Source organism: Mustelus asterias, chromosome 21 (assembly GCF_964213995.1).
Source record: "Mustelus asterias chromosome 21, sMusAst1.hap1.1, whole genome shotgun sequence".
Lineage (NCBI taxonomy): Eukaryota > Metazoa > Chordata > Chondrichthyes > Carcharhiniformes > Triakidae > Mustelus > Mustelus asterias.
The window spans coordinates 13214404-13228354 of NC_135821.1; the positions used below are offsets into that span (position 1 = coordinate 13214404).

Consider the following 13951-nt stretch of genomic DNA (forward strand, 5'->3'; position numbering starts at 1 on the left):
ATCAGGTTCACTAGTGCCCCTGTTAGGGAAGGAAATCTGCCGTCCTTACCCAGTCTGGCCTACATGTGACTCCAGAGCCACAGCAATGTGGTTGACTCTCAACTGCCCTCGGGCAACTAGGGATGGGCAATAAATGCTGGCCCAGCCAGCGACGCCCGTGTCCCTCAAATGAATTTTAAAAATCAGTAGACTCGGAGGGGAAGGGGGAAGGGGTCCTGTGCACCACAGCACACTTATTTTTATTCAGTCAGGGGACAGGAGTGTCACTGGCTGGCCATCATTTATTGCCCATCCCTAGTTGCCCGAGGGTACTTAAGAGTCAACCACATTCTGTGGCTCTGGACTCATATGTAGGCCAGACCGGGTAAGGACAGCAGATTTCCCTTCCTAAAGGAACCCAGGTTCGATTCTTGGCTCGGGTGACTGTCTGTGTGGAGTTTGCACATTCTCCCCATGTCTGCGTGGGTTTCATCCGGGTGCTCCGGTTTCCTCCCACAGTACAAAGATGTTAGGTGGATTGGCCATGGTAAATTGCCCCTTAGTGTCAGGGGGATTAGCTAGCGTAAATAAAAGGACAAATGTACGAGAGAGTTGCTGCCAACACTGTATTCAGAAGGGCAGTTGGAAGTGAAGAAAAGTTTATTGCTGAAGAAGTGAATCTTCATGATCTAAAATTTACAGTATATGGGGTTACAAGTATAGGACCTGGGTGGGATCGTTGTCAGTGCAGGCTCGATGGGCCAAATGGCCTCCTTCTGCACTGTCGGGATTCTAATCCCCCTGACACTAAGGGACAATTTAGCATGACCAAGCAAGCTAACTTGCTCTTGGACACGAGGGTGGATGGGGGATGGGGGAAAGGGGTTTAAGATGTTGGTTTGAACTCCAGAATAGTGAGCAATTTTAGCAGACAATGCAGGACTCAATAATGTTCTAAACGGGAACAGCGAGATCTGGCAGTGAATGGTCCCACCGGTTGACCAGCCTTGGAGTGGGGGAGGAAACTGGAGCACCCGGAGGAAACCTGGCATTGGTGACTGGAGCTATTAAAAAGAGGTCCTCCCTCTCTCTTTCTCTCTCTGAAAGCCCTAAATCTGTTACCCAAGTCAGAACAAGTATATGTGTGTTTTTCGAACTTTTTCTAAAGTGGGTTTTAAGTCTACAAAAGAAATACTGCTTAATTGGAACTGAAAATGTGATAAGTCAGAAGTTAAGATTCTTTTCATGTTTAAAACTTGTTTAATGATTTAAAGTTAAACTGTTTCATTTTGTTAGAGTTATGCTTAAACCGTGTTATGAATAAAACTGGTTTAGATGAAAAAAGATCCCTAATTTGGCAGCGGAATCTCTGCTGAGGTGAAGTATCCTAACCTCACATTAATGTCAAAATGGAAAATTGTTGGGGGTCTAGCCTGGCTTCATAATATACCTTGGGGTTCAGGTCTCGCACCCTAACAATGTTCTGAAGTGTCCCAGTTTGCCCTTACTTACCCTGTCCGTTCTGCTGAAGTTGGAGGGAATCCTCCATTGGACAGTTGTCCAACATCCAATAGGCGCCCTTCGATGTGTAGCTCGGATGCGATACTCTCTGCCTCATCCCATCATCCAGCTGAGAAAAGATTCAAATCATAGAAATCATAGAAACCCTACAGTACAGAAAGAGGCCATTCGGCCCATCGAGTCTGCACCGACCACAATCCCACCCAGACCCTACCCCCATATCCCTACATATTTTACCCACTAATCCCTCTAACCTACACATCTCAGGACACTAAGGGGCAATTTTAGCATGGCCAATCAACCTAACCCGCACATCTTTGGACTTGAGCCAAAGGGGACCAGGAAGCCTTGAGGATTAGCATTTAGGTTTTCTCTTCAGATTCTGGGGCTGGTGCCCAGCTGTACAATCATAGCATCATAGAACACATGCAGTGCAGAAAGAGGCCATTCGGCCCATCAGGTTTGGGGCGGGACAGTGGCACAGTGGTTAACACTGCTGGCTCACAGCTCCAGGGACCTGGGTTCGATTCCCGGCTCGGGTCACTGTCTGTGTGGAGTTTGCCCATTCTCCCAGTGGCTGCGTGGGTTTCCTCTGGGTGCTCCGGTTTCCTCCCACAGTCCAAAGATGTGTAGGTTAGGGGGCTTGGCCGTGCTAAATTGCCCCTTAATGTCCAAAGAAATGCAGGTTAGGTGGATTGGCCATGCTAAATTGCCCCTTAGTGTCCTGGGATGTGTAAATTAGAGGGATTAGTTGGGTAAATATGTGGAATTACGGGAATAGGGCCTGGGTGGGACTGTTGTCGGTGCAGACTCGATGGGCTGAATGGCCTCCTTCCACACTGTAGGGCTTCAATGGAAATTCAATGAGTCTGCACCGGCTCTCCGAAAGTGCGTCCCTCTCAGGCCCATCCCCCGCCCTATTCCCACAAAACATCACATCTAACATGGCTAATCCACCTACCTACAGATTTTTGGACACTAAGGGGCAATTTAGCATGGCCAATCCACCTAACCCGCACATCGTTGGACGCTAAGGGTCAATTTAGCATGGCTAATCCATCTAATCTGTATATCTTTGGACTGTGGGAGGAAACCGGAGCACCTAGAGGAAACCCACGCAGACACAGGGAGAACGTGCAGACGCCACACAGAAAGTGACCCAAGCCAGGGATCGAACCCGGGACCCTGGCACTGTGAGACAGCGGTGCTAACCCACTGTGCCACCGTGGTGATCAGCCCAACGTGTTTGGAATTCACTGCCTGAAAGGCTGGTGAAAATAGATTCAGCAGAGAGGGAACTCGTTGGATACTTGATGGGGAAAACCTGGCGAGGATTTGATTGCCATTTGTGGGAGATTGCTGTGCGCAGTTTGGCTTCCTTCACTTCAAGGTGACGACACTTCAATTGGTTATAAAGGAGCTCCTGAGGATGTGAAAGGTGCTACTTAAATGCAAGTCAATTCCTTTCTCTACATGGTTGGTATTATGATGCTCTCTGTGTTCTCCCTCTTGCCCCCTACACTCTGGCTCTGCCACCCTTACACACTCTCCTTCCCACAATAGGCCACGCATTGACATTCTCTGTTGCCTAGGCGACGGTATTCTTTCCCAACCTTGTGCAGGATTCCTTTCCGCCCTCAGCCTTCCCTTACTCCCAACATGCTTGGAATTCCCTCTGGGATTCTCCCGATTAACCACTGTAATGTTACTGGAGGACCGTGATTCCTCAGTGATTTAAGGAGGCATGGTGGCACAGTGGTTGGCACTGCTGCCTTACAGCGCCAGGGACCTGGGTTCGATTCCCGGCTTGGGTCACTGTCTGTGTGGAGTTTGCACGTTCTCCCCGTGTCTGCCTGGGTTTTCTCCGGGTGCTCCGGTTTCCTCCCACAGTCCGAAAGACGTGCTGGTTAGGTGCTAAATTCTCCCTCAGTGTACCCGAACAGGCGCTGGAGTGTGGCGACTGGGGGATTTTCACAGTAACTTCATTGCAGTTTTAATGTAAGCCTGACTAAAATAAATAAACTTTACTTTATCATAGAAAAGAATCATAGAATCCCTACAGTGCAGAGGGAGGCCATTTGACCCATCAAGTCTGCACTGACCACAATCCCGCTCACGCCCTATCCCCATAACACCCACCTAGTCCAGTCTCCCTAACTGAGGGGCAAGTTAGCATGGCCAATCCACCTAATCTACACATCATGGACACTAAGGGACAATTTAGCATGGCCAATCCATCTAATCTACACATCATGGACACTCAGGGGCAATTTAGCATGGCCAATCCACCTAATCTACACATCATGGACACTCAGGGGCAATTTAGCACGGCCAATCCACCTAATCTACACATTTTGGAATATTAAGAGGCAATTTAGCATGGCCAATCCACCTAATCTACATATCATGGACACTAAGGGGCAATTTAGCTTGGCCAATCCACCTAATCTACACATGATGGACACTAAGGGACAATTTAGCATGGCCAATCCACCTAATCTACATATCATGGACACTAAGGGGCAATTTAGCATGGCCAATCCACCTAACCTACACATGATGGACACTAAGGGTCAATTTAGCATGGCCAATCCACCTAATCTACACATGATGGACACTAAGGGTCAATTTAGCATGGTCAGTGCAACTAACGCACACATCTTTCGACTGTGGGAGGAAATCAGAGCACCCAGAGGAAACCCACGCGGACACAGGGAGAACGTGCAGACTCCGCACAGACAGTGACCCAAGCCGGGAATTGAACCCAGGTCCCTGGCGCTGTGAGGCAGCAGTGCTAACCACTGTGCCACCGTGCTGCCCTTTACTTTAAGTTAACGATGGAAAACAAGACATGCCAGCTGGAGAGGCCTAGGTTCCGAGTCACCGCGAACAGTTGACATCCGACCTGTAGTCCGACATTGTCCACCTCTGTCCCATGCTGCATGGTGTTGATGAGGACGCTGGAGCTGTTGTCCTCGGTGGCGGTGCTGACATTGCGGTCCAGTTTGACGCTGATATTGTTGCCCGTGAGATCAGGCAGTGACACGGATGTGGAAAGTGGCCTACAACAACAACAACAACAACATGTACTTACATGACGCCTTCAACAAAGGGGAGAAACGTCCCTAGGCGCTTCGCAGGAGCGCTGCCGGCCAGGTCATTTGGATTGAGCCACAGAGGGTGGGATATAATGAGGCCAAGTGCTTGGGCCAAAGCGGGGCATGGGTGTGAAAGAGGAGAGGTTAACGGAAGAGATTCCGGAGGTTAGGGACTAGTTGACAGCACAGTGGGTGGGATTCTAGGGCCTCACTCATCCCAAAACCATAAAATCCCATCCCAGCTCAATGGACCTTTCCACCCCTCGCCCATTCCGATTCCCGTGACAGTATAATTCCAGCCAGTAAAATCCCTACAGTGCAGAAGGAGGCCATTCAGCCCATCGAGTCTGCACTGCCCACTATCCCACCCAGGCCCTATCCCCACAACCCCACATATTTACCCTGCTAGTCCCCCTGACACTAAGCGGCAATTTAGCATGGCCAATCCACATAGCCAGCATGTCTTAGAACACTAAGGGTCAACTTAGCATGACCAATCAAGTAGGTTTTAAAGTTTATTCATCAGTGTCACAAGTAAGGCTTACATTAACACTGCAATGAAGTTACAGTGAAAATCCCCCAGTCGCCACACTCTGTTCGGGTAACACTGAGGGAGAATTTAGCACGGCCAATCCACCCTAACCAGCACGTCTTTCGGACTGTGAGAGGAAACCGGAGCGCCCGGAGGAAACCCACGCAGACACGGGGAGAACGTGCAGACTCCACACAGACAGTGACCCGAGCCGGGAATCGAACCCGGGTCCCTGGCGCTGTGAGGCAGCGGTGCTAACCCACTGTGCCACCGTGCCGCCCCACTATGATGGAATCAACAATGGGAGCAGAAAGGCAAATTACCTCCTTTCCTTTCTTCCGTCTAGAAGCCCAGCAGCCACCTCGCTGACATCTTCAGAGTCTGCATCGAAGCTGTGCCCAGACAAACACGGAATGAACGATAAGCTGAGGGGCTGGGCTTCATCTAGAAAGCAAAGAACTTGCATTTATGAAGCGCCCTTCAACCCAAGTCCAAAAATGTACACGTTAGGTGGATTGGCCATGCTAAATTGCCCCTTAGTGTCCAAAGATGTGCAGGTTAGGTGGATTGGCCATGCTAAATTGCCCCTTAGTGTCCAAAGATGTGTAGGTTAGGTGGATTGGCCATGCTAAATTGCCCCTTAGTGTCCAAAGATGTGTAGGTTAGGTGGATTGGCCATGCTAAATTGCCCCTTAGTGTCCAAAGATGTGCAGGTTAGGGTGGATTGGCCATGCTAAATTGCCCCTTAGTGTCCAAAGATGTGCAGGTTAGGGTGGATTGGCCATGCTAAATTGCCCCTTAGTGTCCAAAGATGTGCAGGTTAGGGTGGATTGGCCATGCTAAATTGCCCCTTTTGTGTTTGAGGGATTAGCAGCATAATAGTCGATAGCGCCTGTCCCTTCGTGGAAGGCCACGAGTTTCAGTCCTGACCCCAAACACAAGTAGTGGGTGGCACGGTGGCAGTGGTTAGCACTGCTGCCTCACAGCGCCAGGGACCCGGGTTCGATTCCCGGCTCGGGTCACTGTCTGTGTGGAGTTTGCACGTTCTCCCCGTGTCTGCGTGGGTTTCCTCCGGGCACTCCGGTTTCCTCCCACAGTCCAAAGATGTGTAGGTTAGGTTGAATTGGCCATGCTAAATTGCCAGGGGGATTGCAGTGTAAATATGTGGGGTTATGGGGACAAGGCCTGGGTGGAATTGTTGTCAGTGCAGACTCGATGGGCCGAATGGTCTCTTCCTGCACTGTAGGGATTCTACGATTTCTATGAATAAGTGAAAACCGGACCCTTCACGGGAGTGCTCTCTGGCAGATACTGGACACGAGGCCACAGGAGGTGCCCAAGGGTTTGGGTCAACGGACATATCCTAAGCAGGATATTAAAAGAAAAGTGGGACAGGGAGGTTTGTTTAAAAAGTTTAAAGTTTCTTTCTTAGTGTCACAAGTAGGCTCACATTAACACTGCAATGAAGTTACTGTGAAAACCCCCTCGTCACCACATTCCCGGTGCCTGTTTGGGTACATCATAAGACCATAAGACGTAGGAGCGGAATTAGGCCACTCGGCCCATCGAGTCTGATCCACTATTCAATGATGGCTGATATTTTTCTCATCCCCATTCTCCTGCCTTTTCCCCATAACCCCTGATCCCCTTATCAACCAGGGAGGAATACACGGAGAGAGAATTTAGCACCTAACCCGCACTTCTGATCGAAGTCTACAAGATTATGAGAGGCATGGACAGAGTGGATAGTCAGACGCTTTTTCCCAGGGTGGAAGAGTCAATTACTAGGGGGCACAGGTTTAAGTTGCGAGGGGCAAGGTTTAAAGGAGATGTACGAGGCAAAGGTTTTACACAGAGGGTGGTGGGTGCCTGGAACTCGCTGCCGGGGGAGGTAGTGGAAGCGGATACGATAGTGACTTTTCAGAGGCGTCTGGACAAATACATGAATAGGATGGGAATGGAGGGATTTGGCCCCGGAAGGGTAGGGGGTTTTAGTTCAGTCGGGCAGCATGGTCGGTGCAGGCTTGGAGGGCCGAAGGGCCTATTCCTGAGCTGTAACTTTCTTTGTTCTTTGCTCTTTGTCTTTCGGACTGTGGGAGGAAACCGGAGCACCCGGAGGAAACCCACGCAGACACGGGGAGAACGTGCAGACTCCACACAGACAGCCAAGGCTGGAATTGAACCCGGGTCTCTAGCGCTGTGAGGCAGCGGTGCTAATTCACTGTGCCGCCCTCCCAGGCCATTTGGGAAGAGAATTCTAGAGCTTAGGATCGAGGATGCTGAGGGCACGGTCCGCAAAGACAGAACAATCAAAATGGAGAATGTGCAAGACAGCAGATTTGGCAGAGAGTTTGAGATAAGGGAGGGTTGACAGCCTGCAGATACTTAAGAGCAAATATGAAAAGAATACGGTGAGAGCTTGTTGTACTCTCGATAGAGAAACCGCCATCTTGATTTATTCCAGGGCGGCACGGTGGTGGCACAGTGGTTAGCACTGCTGCCTCACAGCGCCAGGGACCCGTGTTCGATTCCCGGCTTGGGGTCACTGTCTGTGTGAAGTTTGCACGTTCTCCCCTTGTCTGCGTGGGTTTCCTCCGGGTGCTCCGGTTCCCTCCCACAGTCCAAAGATGTGCCAGTTAGGTCAATTGGTCATGCTAAATTGTCCCCAGTATCACGGTATTAACAGGGAAATGTGTGGGTTATGGGAATGGGGCCTGGGTGGGATTGTGGTCGGTACAGACTCACTGGGCCGAATGGCCTTCTCCTGCACTGTAGGGATTCTACGACCTATTCAGCCACTATAAGATTCAGTTATATAAGACAAAGATTTATTTTGTAAATTTATCCTTTTCTGGGGTGCAGGGTCATTGGCCAGGCCAGCATTTGTTCCATCCCTAACTGCTCTTGAGATGTTGGGGGTGAGCCGCCATCTTGAACTGCTGCAGTCCCCATGGTGTAGGTACACCCCCAGCACAGTTAGAGAGAGAAACCTTCATTACAGAGTAACGTGGAAGCAGGACGTTGCCGGCAGGCCAGAATTTATTGCCCATCCCTAGTTGCCCTTGGAGGGCAGTTAAGAGTCAACCACATTGCTGTGGCTCTGGAGTCCCATGTAGGCCAGACCAGGAAGGATGGCAGATTTCCTTCCCTAAAGGGATGTTAGTGAACAAGATGGATTTTTCCGACAATCGACAATGGCTTCATGGTCATCAGTAGATTCTTAATTCCAGATTTGTTTTTAATTGAATTTAAATTCAACCATCTGCCGTGGCGGGATTCGAACCCAGGTCCCCAGAACATTAGCTGATTTTCTGGATTAATAGTCTAGCAATAATACCACTGGACCATCGCCTCCACATGATGAAAGAAGAATTCTAAACTATTTAAAGGAGTTGGGACGAGATTCTCCCAGCCCTGTGTTTCCCGCCAGTGGGAGGTGGCTGTTTGCTCGCAGCGGGATTCTCCAGTCCCGCCGCTGTCGATGGGAATTCCCATTGACATCACCCCACGCTGGCGGGAAACCCACGGGTGGGGGTGTGCTGCCAGCGGGACTGGAGAATCCCACTGGCCCGAATGGCTGGAGAATTCCCGCCTTGATTACTTGAGATAAGTGTGGGGTACAAATCTACAGGGCAACGGGGATAGGGTCGAGGGGGAGGGAGCCTGGCTAAGGTGCTCTTTTCGGAGAGTTAGTGCAGACCTGATGGGCCGAATGGCCTCCTTCTGCACTGTAGGGATTTTATGAAGTCCAATTTCCTGCCTTACGTCTGTGACCCTTAATTCCCTGACTGATTAAGAATGTATATGTTTCCTGATTTTGATTTTAGTATGCAGTGAAAAGTATTGTTTCTTGCGCGCTATACAGCCACAAAGCATACCGTTCATAGAGAAGGAAAGGAGAGAGTGCAGAATGTAGTGTTACAGTCATAGCTAGGGTGTAGAGAAAGATCAACTTAATGTGAGGTAGGTCCATTCAAAAGACTGATGCCGGCAGGGAAGAAGCTGTTCTTGAGTCGGTTGGTACGTGACCTCAGACTTTTGTATCTTTTTCCTGATGGAAGAAGGTGGAAGAGAGAATGTCCGGGGTGCGTGGGGTCCTTAATTAATTATGTTGGCTGCTTTGCCGAGGCAGCGGGAAGTGTGGACAAAGTTAATGGATACAAATGTAGAATTACATTAAATTTACAACTTGGGCCACAACATGGTCAATGCTTGTGCCCAAAGCACTCAGAGCGACTCACACGTACCTGGACTACAGTCATCGTTATCCGTTAAGCTACCGAAAGGCCTGAAGTCAAACCTAGACAAGGGAAAAGGTGCACACTGTTAATAGGTGGAGATCCAAGTCTCCAAATAGCAAGATATATCACCAAGGATGGCGGGGGAGTCAAACTGTTGGGGTCTCGTGGACCCGCCCACTGCCAGAATCGTCCAGTCCCGCCGCTTGGCAATGGAATTTTGAATCTCCCTGCCAGGCAAGAAAAGAAACCAACCTTTCAGCACCAAGCGGTTCTTCTGCTGAATATTGGATGGTTTTATAGAATTCCTACAGTGCAGAAGGAGGCCATTCGGCCCATCGAGTCTGCGCCGACCACAATCCCACCCAGGCCCTATCCCCACAACCCCATGTATTTACCCTCCTAATCCCCCTAAGGGACAATTTAGCATGGCCAATCAACCTAACCCGCACATCTTTGGCATGTCGGAGGAAACCGGAGCACCCGGAGGGAAACCCACGCAGACAATGTGCAGACGCTGCGCAGACAGTCACCTGAGGCCAGAATCAAACCCAGGTCCCTGGCACTATGAGGCAGCAGTGCTAACCATTGTGCCACAACTCGTTTGTTGAGGACAATTCCCAATTTAGTCGAGTTTATGTAGCTATACCCGCACCAAATGCTTCATTCAGAACACAACGTTTTGCTGTGTGCTTGGACAAGAGTCATAGAGGTTTACAGCATGGAAACAGGCCCTTTGGTCCAACTTGTCCATTCCGCCCCTTTTTTTAATCATGAAGCTAGTCCCAATTGCCAGCATTTGGCCCATATCCCTCTATACCCATCTTACTCATGTAACAGTCTAAATGTTTTCTAAAAGATAAAATTGTACCCGCCTCTACTACTACCTCTGGCAGCTTGTTCCAGACACTCACCACCCTGTGTGTGAAAAAATTGCCCCTCTGGACACTTTTGTATCTCTCCCCTCTCACCTTAAACCTATGCCCTCTAGTTTTAGACTCCCCTACCTTTGGGAAAAGATATTGACTAACTAGCTGATCTGTGCCCCTCATTATTTTATAGACCTCTGTAAGATCTATCAGCCTCCTACGCTCCAGTGAAAAAAGTCCCAGTCTATCCAGCCTCTCCTTATAACACAAACCATCAAGTCCCGGTAGCATCCCAGTAAATCTTTTCTGCACTCTTTTTGGTTCAATAATATCCTTTCTATAATAGGGTGACCAGAACTGCACACAGTATTCCAAGTATGGCCTTACCAATGTCTTGTACAACTTCAACAAGACGTCCCAACTCCTGTATTCAATGTTCTGACCTATGGAACCAAGCAGAGTCTGTGGTGGGGTGGGTAGGGGGGGATAGTTCCAGTAACCGCCCTCCCAGTGTGTTACCTGCATTCTGATTCCTCCATTTTCAGTCGCCGCATCAATGATTCCTTGCAAGGGGGAAATGCTACCATCGAGAACCTGTTCATCTCCCTCTCATATTCAATATCGGACCAGAGTAGCTCCTGAAATGGGGAAAGCAAGTATAATCCAACATGGTACATCCACTCCCATCATCGCTAATACATTTAGCAGTTTATTCCTTACAGGGGCAACAGGGGAATATCTCGTGTTGGGGCAATGGGGGAATATCTCGTGTTGGGGCAATGGGGAACATCTCCTGTTGGGGCAATGGGGAATATCTCATGTTGGGGCAATGGGGGAATATCCCATGTTGGGGGTAATGGGGGAATATCTCGTGTTGGGGCAATGGGGAATATCCCATGTTGGGGCATTGGGGGAATATCTCGCGTTGGGGGCAATGGGGAATATCCCGTGTTGGGGCAATGGGGAATATCTTGCGTCAGGGGCAATGGGGGAATATCTCATGTTGGGGCAATGGGGAATATCTCGCATTGGGGCAATGGGGAATATCTCGCGTTGGGGGCAATGGGGGAATATCTCGTGTTGGGGCAATGGGGGAATATCTCGTGTTGGGGCAATGGGGGAATATCTCGTGTTGGGGCAATGGGGGAATATCTTGTGTTGGGGCAATGGGGGAATATCTCGTGTTGGGGCAATGGGGAATATCTCATGTTGGGGGCAATGGGGGAATATCTCGTGTTGGGGCAATGGGGAATATCTCGTGTTGGGGCAATGGGGGAATATCTCATGTTGGGGGCAATGGGGAATGTCTCGTGTTGGGGGCAATGGGGGAATATCTCATGTTGGGGGTAATGGGGGAATATCTCATGTTGGGGCAATGGGGAATATCCCGTGTTGGGGGCAATGGGGGAATATCTTGTGTTGGGGGCAATGGGGAATATCTCATGTTGGGGGCAATGGGGGAATATCTCATGTTGGGGGCAATGGGGGAATATCTCATGTTGGGGGCAATGGGGGAATATCTCGTGTTAGGGCAATGGGGAATATCTCGTGTTGGGGCAATGGGGGAATATCTCGTGTTGGGGCAATGGGGGAATATCTCGTGTTGGGGCAATGGGGGAATATCTCGTGTTGGGGCAATGGGGAATATCTCGTGTTGGGGCAATGGGGAATATCTCGTGTTGGGGGCAATGGGGAATATCTCGTGTTGGGGGCAATGGGGAATATCTCATGTTGGGGGCAATGGGGAATATCTCATGTTGGGGCAATGGGGAATATCTCGTGTTGGGGCAATGGGGGAATATCTCCTGTTGGGGCAATGGGGAATATCTCCTGTTGGGGCAATGGGGAATATCTCCTGTTGGGGCAATGGGGAATATCTCATGTTGGGGCAATGGGGAATATCTCATGTTGGGGCAATGGGGGAATATCCCATGTTGGGGCATTGGGGAATATCTCGTGTTGGGGGCAATGGGGAATATCCCATGTTGGGGCATTGGGGGAATATCCCATGTTGGGGCATTGGGGAATATCTCGCGTTGGGGGCAATGGGGAATATCCCGTGTTGGGGCAATGGGGAATATCTTGCGTCAGGGGCAATGGAGGAATATCCCATGTTGGGGCAATGGGGAATATCTCGCATTGGGGCAATGGGGAATATCTCGCGTTGGGGGCAATGGGGGAATATCTCGTGTTGGGGCAATGGGGGAATATCTCGTGTTGGGGCAATGGGGGAATATCTCGTGTTGGGGCAATGGGGAATGTCTCGTGTTGGGGCAATGGGGGAATGTCTCATGTTGGGGGTAATGGGGGAATATCTCGTGTTGGGGCAATGGGGAATATCTCGTGTTGAGGGCAACGGGGAATATCTCATGTTGGGGGCAATGGGGGAATATCTCGTGTTGGGGGCAATGGGGAATGTCTCGTGTTGGGGGCAATGGGGGAATATCTCATGTTGGGGGCAATGGGGGAATATCTCATGTTGGGGGCAATGGGGGAATATCCCGTGTTGGGGCAAAGGGGGAATATCTCATGTTGGGGGCAATGGGGGAATATCTCGTGTTGGGGCAATGGGGAATATCTCGTGTTGGGGCAATGGGGGAATATCTCGTGTTGGGGCAATGGGGGAATATCTCGTGTTGGGGCAATGGGGGAATATCTCGTGTTGGGGCAATGGGGGAATATCTCGTGTTGGGGGCAATGGGGAATATCTCGTGTTGGGGGCAATGGGGAATATCTCATGTTGGGGGCAATGGGGAATATCTCGTGCTGGGGCAATGGGGAATATCTCGTGTTGGGGCAATGGGGGACTATCTCGTGTTGGGGCAATGGGGAATATCTCCTGTTGGGAGCAAATGTGGAATATCATATGTTGGGGGCAATGAGGGAATATCTCATGTTGGGGGCAATGGGGAATGTCTCGTGTTGGGGGCAATGGGGGAATATCTCATGTTGGGGGTAATGGGGGAATATCTCATGTTGGGGCAATGGGGAATATCCCGTGTTGGGGGCAATGGGGGAATATCTTGTGTTGGGGGCAATGGGGAATATCTCATGTTGGGGGCAATGGGGGAATATCTCATGTTGGGGGCAATGGGGGAATATCTCATGTTGGGGGCAATGGGGGAATATCTCGTGTTAGGGCAATGGGGAATATCTCGTGTTGGGGCAATGGGGGAATATCTCGTGTTGGGGCAATGGGGGAATATCTCGTGTTGGGGCAATGGGGGAATATCTCGTGTTGGGGCAATGGGGAATATCTCGTGTTGGGGCAATGGGGAATATCTCGTGTTGGGGGCAATGGGGAATATCTCATGTTGGGGGCAATGGGGAATATCTCATGTTGGGGGCAATGGGGAATATCTCATGTTGGGGCAATGGGGAATATCTCGTGTTGGGGCAATGGGGGAATGTCTCGTGTTGGGGCAATGGGGAATATCTCCTGTTGGGGCAATGGGGAATATCTCCTGTTGGGGCAATGGGGGAATATCTCCTGTTGGGGGTAATGGGGGAATATCTCGTGTTGGGGGCAATGGGGAATATCTCATGTTGGGGCATTGGGGGAATATCCCATGTTGGGGCATTGGGGAATATCTCGCGTTGGGGGCAATGGGGAATATCCCGTGTTGGGGCAATGGGGAATATCTTGCGTCAGGGGCAATGGAGGAATATCCCATGTTGGGGCAATGGGGAATATCTCGCATTGGGGCAATGGGG

General features: G+C 50.2%; 1 protein-coding gene across 1 annotated transcript in view; it reads right to left on the minus strand.

Moving 5' to 3' along the window:
* Positions 1–13951, minus strand: part of LOC144509511 (caspase recruitment domain-containing protein 11-like) — a 103355-nt gene that overhangs the window by 18749 nt on the left and 70655 nt on the right. Inside the window, exons 12-16 of the mRNA XM_078238416.1 lie at positions 10757–10875; positions 9378–9430; positions 5454–5574; positions 4406–4562; positions 1492–1609 (exon numbers count right to left, since the gene is read on the minus strand). Of these exons, the coding sequence (XP_078094542.1) occupies positions 1492–1609; positions 4406–4562; positions 5454–5574; positions 9378–9430; positions 10757–10875 (568 nt within the window). The remainder of the gene's footprint in view (positions 1–1491; positions 1610–4405; positions 4563–5453; positions 5575–9377; positions 9431–10756; positions 10876–13951) is intronic.